The sequence below is a fragment of the Macrotis lagotis genome, chromosome 2 (assembly GCF_037893015.1).
Source record: "Macrotis lagotis isolate mMagLag1 chromosome 2, bilby.v1.9.chrom.fasta, whole genome shotgun sequence".
In the NCBI taxonomy this organism is placed as follows: Eukaryota; Metazoa; Chordata; class Mammalia; order Peramelemorphia; family Peramelidae; genus Macrotis; species Macrotis lagotis.
The window spans coordinates 333,769,591-333,779,639 of record NC_133659.1 but is presented as its reverse complement, the minus strand read 5'-3'; the positions used below and the strand labels follow the sequence as shown (position 1 = coordinate 333,779,639).

Below are 10,049 nucleotides of genomic sequence, written 5' to 3'. Positions count from 1 at the left end.
CGCGCGCGGGGGCGGCGCCGCGGGAGGTCAGAGGTCGAGCGGAAGCCGCGGCTGCATCCGGCGAGCGGCCCGAGGGAAGGCGATGGCCAAGCACCACCCGGATCTGATCTTCTGCCGCAAGCAGGCCGGCGTGGGTGAGTCGGCGGCCCGCTCGCCCTGGGGCCCGGGGCCGCCCCGCGGCGGGAGCCGGGGCCCCCCCAGTCCACGGCCTCTTCCCGCGCCGGGGCGGGGGAAGGGAGGCTGCACGTGACTGCTGGCTCCGGGCCGCAGGACGCCTGCGCACTGGGCTCGGGCGGGGGGGGCGATCTCGAGGCGCCTGCGCGCTGGGGGGGAGGGGAGGGGGCGTCTCCTTGTGCCCGGATCCCCCACGTTGTGCCGAGGCGCGTCTGCCCCGAGGATCTAACCCTGTTCTCGCCTTTCTTCCCCGGCTCCGCTAGCCATCGGGAGGCTGTGTGAAAAATGTGAGTAGGAACCCCTCCCCTCCCCCGGGACCCCCGAGCTAGGGACAGGGCGGGAGGCGGCCCAGTGACCCCTTTGGGAGCCGTGGGGTGGTTCGAAATGTGCTGCAGCAAAGCCTGGGCAGCCGCGGGCCCCGGGGCCGCTGGATTCCTGTGCCGCATGCAGGCTTCCCTGGGGCTGGGGGAGGCCGCAGGTGGCATCTGACCCCGGGCCTCGCCCGCAGGTGACGGCAAGTGTGTGATCTGCGACTCCTACGTCCGGCCCTGCACCTTGGTCCGCATATGCGACGAGTGCAACTACGGCTCCTATCAGGGGCGCTGCGTGATCTGTGGGGGCCCCGGGGTGTCGGATGCCTACTACTGCAAGGAGTGCACCATCCAGGAGAAGGACGTGAGTACCCCGCCGGCCCGCGGCCCCGGAGTGGGCGCCGCAGCTCGGGCTTCCTCTGTAGCAGCTGTCCTCACCCTGGCTTTCTATTCCGGAGAGCCTCCTGCCTCGATGTAGTCGTGCGCGGTCACAGGGCACTGGGCACTGGGCACACGCCTCCCTCCCAAGTGGACCTGGTTAGGCAAATCCCCGCAGGTCGCCTTGCACACCAGGGGCCCAGCAAACAGTCCTATGGTGGTTTGGAAGCTGTCCGTTCTTTAAGAAGTCTCTGCCTCTTTAAGTGCCCATGTGGGACACGCTAATCGTACAGAGGAAAGGAAAGGTTAAAAGAGACGAGGCCGCTTCTTAAATAAATTTCCAACCTAGGGATACGGAGGGAACCATAACGGACATAAATACTTTAGAGTTGCAGAATAAAGGGATTTGGAAAGTCTCAAAGGAAAGATGATTATCAGCCAGGGAGCTTCGTGAAGGTTTGACTGCTCCCGGGACTTGGGTGGCAGGCCCCTGCCCCAAAATCAGTTTCTTCTACCAGTAAATCTGATGATAGAAGAAAATATCGGTGTAGTTTCCTCTCCCATGGAGCACCCTCAACTGACCACAGCAGGGTAACAGAAAGCTCCGTGTTGGCATGCCCTAGTCTCAAGCCTAGGACTAATTTTGTGAGTAGCAGCACAAGTCCCCTCTTGATATCCGTGGTATCGGCTCTTTTTAGCTGAAAGGGGAAAGGGCTTGACTAGGTGGGAGAATGTTTCACGTGGAATTAGCTGTCTGTTATGCTTACTCTTGGGATCGGCGAAGGGGATGAGTCGTCTATAAAATCCACAACCCCGCAGTCAGCTCACTCCCTCAGTTCATCACTCTTTATTGTGTGTGGGTCTGTTAGCTCACATGTCACCCTCCAACTTTGACTGTGCCAGGTTAGCTCCCTAAGAGTCAGGACCCCTTCAACTTCTGGGTATCCCCTATAGTGGCTGTTAAATGCAGACTTGCCCCAAATGTGACTACTGAAACCATCCATCTCTGAATATATCTTAGCCACACCACCATAATTTGACAAGATCCTGCTGAGATGGGGCAAAAATCACTCAATCGCCCAGAGAGGCCTCCCCACCCCCCAAAACATTCTCAGACAATTTAGGTTCTTATCCTTTTTGTCTTCTAATCTTGGGCCTCCAGGGAGCTTCTCTCTCACCTTAGACTATTGTTACCCCCAATCCTTGGGTCCCCCTGTGTGATGAAGTCATGATATTGGGTGGGGTCTGTACCTGGAAGAATTAGTATGGCTGCTTGGAAAATGGCTCACCATTGTAGGACATAACACCTTCTGTCTGTCAGCGGGGGTACAGGGGGATAATTGGAGACTGCCCCAGGTTCACATGATAGGGACTGGAACTAAGGCTTCAGGCACACTAGTCCAGGCTCGCCTATCTCGTGGTGCTTTCCTTTCAAAGAATAGAGTGTTCCTGTCTTGGCCCAATTGGACACCCACTAGGCCCTTCCTTTATTTCTGCTCCTTTCTCACTCTGCCTGTCATGGGGAAACCTGGCTCCTTGACACTGGGGTACCACCTTACTACAAGGGAGATTGAGAGCTGAGGGTGCTTCCCCGAACCCCGCCAGAGGTGACATGTTAATCAAGTGGGCATCCAAGCGCTTGTCTTTTCAGTGGTTGTTGAGAAACAAGAAATTAGGTGAATATCCTTTTGTGACCTTGGTGGCAGCAGGAAGGCCCCATGCATCCCATGGGCAAGCTGCTGTCTTGCTTTCCTGTTCTCTGCCCTGGAGGCTCTTTTCCTCTTGTCCCTCACTTCGTTTTTTTCCAAAGCCAGCCCTGGGTTACTGCTGCCATCACCTTCGTCCACATACACCAGGAAACATGCCATGCTGGCAGATTTCTGCTGGGGCCTTCCTTCAATGTCAGTTCTTGTATTACGTCCTGATTACTTCAGTATCTGTTCCAAAGGCCTTCTCTCTTCAAGTCACTGGCCCATGGTCTCCATGCTTCCCCTCAGCAGAGGATGATCTCTACACCCAGCTCTCTCCCTCCCCTCCTGCCTCTTCTGGTATCCCCTCTTCCCATAATTTTCTGTTCTTGTCCCCTGGCCCCACACTCAGGCCTCTCCCCCTTCACTAGACCTGGACTGCCTACCCAGCCAGGCTCCTGGACCAGAAGTACTGTCTCCCCTTCTTCCCTTTCACAGCTTCTCTGGGGTCAAACCATATGGCTCACTCAGTTGGGCCTGTTCTCTTCAACATCATCATTGACTATTGATTACCAAGCCCAGTGAACTCTTCTTTTTTCCTCCACAAATGCCTGTTCACCATCTCAGCCTTCTTGACTTTTCTGCTGCATTTGATGTTGTAGGCTCCAGTCCCCTTGTCATCACAACCATCTTCTCTGCCCCTCCTTGGTCTGCGGTGGCAGTGGCAGTGTGGTGGAGGGGCTTGGCTCTAGGCTCTCTTCTGGGCCATCTTCACTCTCTGTTCTTAAAGACTTGTCAGCATTTAGGAGTCCCGCTCTCATGCCCACCCCATGTGGCCAACCCTGTTTGCTCTCCTGATCTCCAGGCCTGATTCACCAGCTGCCTAATGAACATACCCACCTAAAGAATCTGGAGCTAGCTCAGATTTAGCTTGTTCCAAACAGGACTCCTTGTCTTTCCCCTGAAACCCACTTGTCTTCTTCTGTTTCTATTGAAAGCACCAGAGTCCTTCCAGTGGGCCAGGCTTGCAGCCCAAGCCATCCTTGACTCTTCCCTGTGACTTCACGTATCCCCCATATGCAGCCATTTCTCCCCATCACTCACCTTGAACTCCTTGTTGGCTCTCCTGTCTCCAGACCAGCCTCTCCCACTCCTGGTTCACCGAGTCACTCCTGTTCAGGAAGCACCAATGACTTCTGAAGGCCTCAGGGATCTGCTTTCAGGGGCCCCTTAATGTGCTTTTGATTTTGATAAGCATTCACAAGCACATACTTCCTGGCCCTGGTAGGCACCGTGGGAAACCTGCTTCGTGGTCCCCATGCCTTTGCAGGACCTGAGCCCCATGTTTAGAATGTGCCTCCTCACCTGGGTCTCCTTGGCTCCCTAGCGTCAGAAATTCCTTTTTAAGAGTTAGTATTAGGGGCAGCTAGGTGGTGCAGTGGATAAAGTACTGGCCCTGGAGTCAGGAGTACCTGGGTTCAAATCCGGTCTCAGACATTTAATCATTACCTAGCTATGTGGCCCCATTGCCTAGCAAAACAAAAACCTAAAAAAAAAGTTAGTATTTCAGTTTCTCTGTAGCTGGTTTCCCCTGATCCAGTATATTGATCTCACTGTTCCCCTGAGGCTGATGGAGAGCATTAAGTGAGAGTATATGGCGGGGCTGGGAAATTGCCAGAGTGGGAGAAGGAGACAGGGAGATGCCAGAATGAATGGGCAACCCCAGTGAGGAGCAGCTCCTGTCTTCAAGAACCCTACATTTTATTGGGCTAAAACACTGCACACAGGAAGGAAAAGTTAGGGGCAAAGGCCCCCCCAGGAAATGTCCCAGAAGAAGGGGATGGGGTGTGCACAGGGAGGAGGCCTCCACTGAGATGAGAGATTTCGATCAGGAAGTGGAGCATTTGAACTGAAATAGGAAACAGGAGTTGTATATTCTCAGACTGATGAGCTTTACAGCCAGACTGATCACTATGTTTTTGGTCCTTAAGAGTAAAAGATAGTTTGGGGTGCCTCCTCCCATTTTTGCAGGTGTGGGATCCTCACAACTGTGTCTTCTTGGTTACTTTGGGCAGGGAAGGTGGTGTGACACAGGTCGGCCCTCCCCACATTAAATTTGAGGGAAGGAAGGGACCGAGATTCACACCCGAAGCTCCTGGCCCTCCATCCATCCAGACACATTGCAAGAGGGAATGACATTCTTTGCAAGTTCCATAAATTTCCAGAGTGCCCCAGAAGTTAAGTAATTTGCCCCATTCAGCAACAGGGCTCAAATATGTAGGAGGCAGAGGCTCATGGGTGGAGGTTAGCTACCTCCTTTGTGTTCTAAAAAAAAAAATTCAGACATTAATGTGGGTCATGACTGGGAAGGAGAGTGACCTGGTTAAATCAGACCCTGAGACTTAACTGTCACGGTGAGCAACCAAAGTCGACTCTGCTGTGCCCTTGGCTTTGCTGCTCACAGATCTGTTGCTTAGGAAAAAGTCAGTCAGGACATTGTCTCTCAAAATCCACATGGAAAGTGTCACTACCACTGTTGAGGACCCTGGAGGGGGGATGAACAGGAAAGGAAACCAAGGGAGGGGAGTCATGTCTCCCCTGAGTGGGGAATGGGAAGAAAGCTGATCCTGCTCCCCAGCACTCTGTCCCTCCGAGCAGCACTGTGGCACCGGTCGGCAGCTCTGGCTTGGCCCTGTCTGCAAGGGTAATGCAGTGCGGCACAGCCAGGAGCTGGGGCTTTTTGCCTTTGCAGAGGAAAGATGACTCAGTGCAGGGAGGGAAGGAGCCTTTTGTGCAGCTTGGTCCCCTGAAGAGTGGGCAGTGGGAGGGTTTAACGGAGAAGCATCTGCTGGGGATTTGAGGCATCCCCAAGGAGAGGCCCTTTTGATGTAGCATTAACAAAATGATCAGCTCAGGACTTGATTCTCTTGGTCTCCTTTTCCCAGAGCAACTGAGAAGGGGCTGCAGCTTCCCCCCAGAGGTGTCTTTAGGTTTCCTCCTACTCTGGGGCAGTCCAGGGACCATCCTGACCCCCAGGATCAAGTCTCCCTGGGTCCAGGGGGGCGCCTCAAGTCAGCCTTGCCCTGGAGACCCTTTGATGTAATTGTGGTAGCTGAATTTTAATTGTGATTCAAGACTTCTGTGTTTCCCCGCCCCTTCCTCACCTGCCACCAGGAGTTGCCCTGGTAGCACTTGAGATGTTACCCCAGGATCACTGAATCTCTTTGTGTTAGTCTGAAACCCAGGAACTCTTTCTCCAAATAATGTTTTAAAATGCATAAAATACAAAGGAAATCTAAGGTTAGTCAAATTAAAAGGGCTTTCCCCCTCCCCTCATCTAATTTCCTAGTCCTCCCTAAAGTCTTATAAGGCTGGAGGCACCTCAGAATCAGGACAGGGGATTCAGGGGGCTTGTAAGGTCTTGATCACTAAGGGTTTTTTTTTTTAATTTATTTTTATTGAAGATGTTATTTTGCGTTTTACAATTTTCCCCCCAATCTTACTTCCCTCCCCCACCCCCACCCCCACGGAAAGCAATCTGTCAAGTCTTTACTTTGTTTCCATGTTGTACCTTGATCCAAATGGGGTGTGATGAGAGAGAAATCAGATCCTTAAGGAAGAGACAAGTCTAAGAGGTAACAAGATCAGACAATAAGATCTCTCTCTTTTTTTTTAAATTAAAGAGAATAGTCCTTGAACTATGTTCAAACTCTGTGGCTCTTTCTATGGATACGGATGGCACTCTCCTTTGCAGACAGTCTAAGATTGTTCCCAATTGTTGCCCTGATGGAATGAGGGCATCCATCCAGGTTGAACATCACCCCTATGTTGCTGTTAGGATGTACAGTGTTTTTCTGGTTCTGCTCATCTCGCTCAGCATCAGTTCATGCAAATCCCTCCAGGCTTCCCTGAATTCCCGGCCCTCCTGGTTTCTAATAGAACCATAGTGTTCCATGACATACATATGCCACAGTTTGCTAAGCCATTCCCCAACTGAAGGACATTTACTTGATTTCCAAATTCTTTGCCACCACAAACAAGGCTGCTATAAATACTTTTGTACAAGTGATGTTTTTAGCCTTTTTCATCATCTCTTCAGGGTATAGACCCAGCAGTGGTATTGCTGGATCAAAGGGCATGCTCATTTTTGTTGCCCTTTGGGCGTAGTTCCAGATAGCTCTCCAGAAAGGGTGGATGAATTCACAGCTCCACCAACAGTGTAATAGTGTCCCAGATTTCCCACAACCCTTCCAACAATGATCATTATCCTTCCTGGTCATACTGGCCAGGCTGAGAGGTGTGAGGTGATACCTCAGAGAAGCTTTAATTTGCATTTCTCTAATAATTAATGATTTAGAGAATTTTCTCATATGGCTATGGATTGCTTTGATCTCCTCATCTGTAAATTGCCTTTGCATATCCTTTGACCATTTTTCAATTGGGGAATGGCTTTTTGTTTTAAAAATATGACTCAGTTCTCTGTATATTTTAGAAATGAGTCCTTTGTCAGAATCATCAGTTGTAAAGATTGTTTCCCAATTGACTACATTTCTTTTGATCTTGGTTTCAGTGGTTTTGTCTCTGCAAAAGCTTTTTAATTTAATGTAATCGAAATCATCTAATTGGTTTTTGGTGATCTTCTCCAACTCTTCCTTAGTCATAAACTGCTTCCCTTTCCATAGATCTGACAGGTAAACTAGTCCTTGACCTTCCAATTTGCTTATAGTATTGTTTTTTATGTCTCAGTCCTGTAACCATTTGGCTCTTATCTTGGTAAAGGGTGGGAGGTGTTGGTCTAATCTAAGTTTCTTCCATACTAACTTCCAATTATCCCAGCAGTTTTTATCAAAGAGGGAGTTTTTATCCCAGTGGCTGGACTCTTTGTGTTTATCAAACAGCAGATTACTGTAATTATCTCCTGCTTTTACACCTAGTCTATTCCACTGGTCCACCACTCTATTTCTTAGCCAATACCAAACAGCTTTGATGACTGGTGCTTTATAATATAATTTTAGTTCAGGTAGGGCTAAGCCCCCTTCTTTTGCACTTTTTTTCATTAAGCTCCTGGAAATTCTTGACTTTTTATTTCTCCATATGAATTTACTTACAATTTTTTCTAACTCATTCAAATAATTTTTTGGAATTTTGATTGGTAGGGCACTAAACAGGTAGTTTAGTTTTGGTAGACTTGTCATTTTTATTATATTAGCTCTCCCTATCCATGAGCAGTTGATGTTTGCCCAGTTATTTAAATCTGATTTCATTTGTGTGAGAAGTGTTTTATAATTGTTTTCAAAAAGTTTCTGAGTTTGCCTTGGCAGGTAGACTCCCAGGTATTTTATATTGTCTGAGCTTACGTTGAGTGGGATTTCTCTTTCTAGCTCTTCCTGCTGTAATCTTGCTAGACATATAAAGAAAAGTTGAGGATTTATGAGGGTTTATTTTATATCCTGCAACTTTCCTAAAATTGCTAATTGTTTCCAGTAGTTTTTTGGATGATTTCTTGGCATTCTCTAGGTAGACCATCATGTCATCTGCAAAGGGTGAGAGTTGTCTCTTCCTTCCCAATTCTAATTCCTTCAATTTCTTTTTCTTCTCTAATTGCTGATGCTAACATTTCTAATACGATATTGAATAGTAGTGGTGGATAATGTGCACCCTTGTTTCACCCCTGATCTTATTGGGAATGCCTCTAGCCTCTCCCCATTGTCACTAAGGGTTTTGAGGTGGATCCTGGTTGGCTACTTCGGAGGGTTTCTACTAAGGAACTGGTTGTCTAGATCAGTGGTTCTCAAAGTGTGTCTCAGGGAGCCTGTGACTCTTTGGAGGGTCTTTCCATTTCTCTGTCCCCTTCAGCTGCCTCCCTGGCAACAGGGACAAGATGAGACAAGATGGAGCCAGGTTCTGGAAGGCCTGCCTCCGAATTCAGATTTACAGTCTCTGCCTTAACATTTTCCTGCTTTCCTTTGTTGTACCAGAGAGATGGTTGTCCAAAGATCGTCAACCTGGGGAGTTCCAAAACTGACCTTTTCTATGAACGAAAGAAGTACGGCTTTAAGAAGAGGTGATTGTCTTGACCCCCTCGCCCCACCTCCATGCTGCCTCCCCAGTTCAAGAAGATACACTCACTACCCTCATCCCCACGGAAAGGGGAAAAGAACAACCAAGTATTTGCCAATTTATCAGATTTGCCGATGACTACCTCCCCCTCTCTGTTTCCACCCCTTCTCCCCTTGCCAGAAATGTGGCATCAGTGCCCCCTGCCTAGGGGGTAGGTCAGGGAACAACTAGAAATAGACTTTCAGCTGGACCTGAGAAGCTGGGGCACAGTTCTCTCTTCTGCAATACCATCTCTGCACCAGTGGATGCCTTCTCCAAGGCTAGATTCATATTAGTCCAGGCTATGGGGGATTGCTCATGAAACTCCAGCCTTGGCACCAGAGTGAGAAATGGGGTCTTGCTCCTCAAGAATCACTCCCCTTACCACCAGCAGCATTTTAAGTGGGGCCCCTGTGGGTTGCTGAGGTGTCCAGATATGCCTTTGGGAATTAAATTGACTCATGATCAGTACATTTTCTCCTGTGTCCTGTCCAAGAAAACCCAATTGAAGATCTCTGTAGCTATAGCCGGTATTAATAAAGTTGGTGTTTCTTTTCTATGTGCATTCTTCAATGCCTTGAATTCTTGAATTCTCTCTCTCCCTTACGATAGGAGGGTAAAAAGTCAAAGAATTCTGTCAGGGGGGCCTGGGTCAGTTTCCTGGACCCCATAGGTTTTCACACAAAAGTAGGAAATCCAGAGAGCACTTTGATATATACTAGGGCCTCAGCTGGAAGTCCTTGGCCCATTATATCAAGCTCTTGGAATTTTCCTTTGTGTTATCAAAGGGTATGTGAGGATTTAAGAACAAAAACATAGCATTAACCCCTTTGTTCTCCAGTATTTCCAGAAAATCCATCAAAGCTGCCTAATTCCATTCTTTCGGGTTTTTCCAGGCATCAACTTGAAAATGGGGTGGCTCTTTTTTCCTTCTCTTTGGTGGCAGTGGCTGCCACAGGAGATTTCCAAGGAAGAGAAGAGACAAGGATTTAAATTGGATTCATCACTAGATAGCATCAAAGTTTAATCAAGTTTTTCCTTTTTGTTTGCTTGATATTATTTGAGTACATATTCACAAGAATAGAAGTTGCTAGTGGTGGGCGGCTAGGTGGCACAGTGGATAGAGCACCGGCCCTGGATTCAGGAGGACCTGAGTTCAAATTCGGCCCCAGACACTTAATAATTGCCTAGATGTGTGACCCTGGGCAAGTCACTAAACCCCATTGCCTTGCAAAAACTTTTAAAAAAGTTGCTGGTGGAGATGGTATCATCATCCACCAAACATTCCCAAGTGAGCAAAAAAATGTTCACAGATTGGGGTGGCTAGGTGGTGTAGTGGATAAAGCACCAGCCCTGGAGTCAGGAGTACATGGGTTCAAATCCAGTCTCAAACACTTAA

General features: G+C 48.8%; 1 protein-coding gene across 1 annotated transcript; it reads left to right on the top strand.

Annotated features, from left to right (window-relative positions):
• The first annotated feature begins 9 nt into the window (after nucleotides 1–9).
• Nucleotides 10–9,209, top strand: PHF5A (PHD finger protein 5A). Its single transcript, XM_074227047.1, has 4 exons — nucleotides 10–134; nucleotides 438–461; nucleotides 683–849; nucleotides 8,530–9,209. The coding sequence occupies exons 1-4, from the start codon at nucleotides 83–85 to the stop codon at nucleotides 8,617–8,619; spliced, it is 333 nt and encodes a 110-aa protein (XP_074083148.1). The 5' UTR covers nucleotides 10–82; the 3' UTR covers nucleotides 8,620–9,209.
• Nucleotides 9,210–10,049: the final 840 nt, after the last annotated feature.

Bases quoted from the DNA above. Each gene is read 5' to 3' on its own strand.
- PHF5A (XM_074227047.1), top strand. From the start codon at position 83: ATGGCCAAGCACCACCCGGATCTGATCTTCTGCCGCAAGCAGGCCGGC. The intron at 135-437 runs GTGAGTCGGCGG...CGGCTCCGCTAG, and splicing joins CCGCAAGCAGGCCGGCGTGG to CCATCGGGAGGCTGTGTGAA. The intron at 850-8,529 runs GTGAGTACCCCG...TTGTTGTACCAG, and splicing joins GCACCATCCAGGAGAAGGAC to AGAGATGGTTGTCCAAAGAT.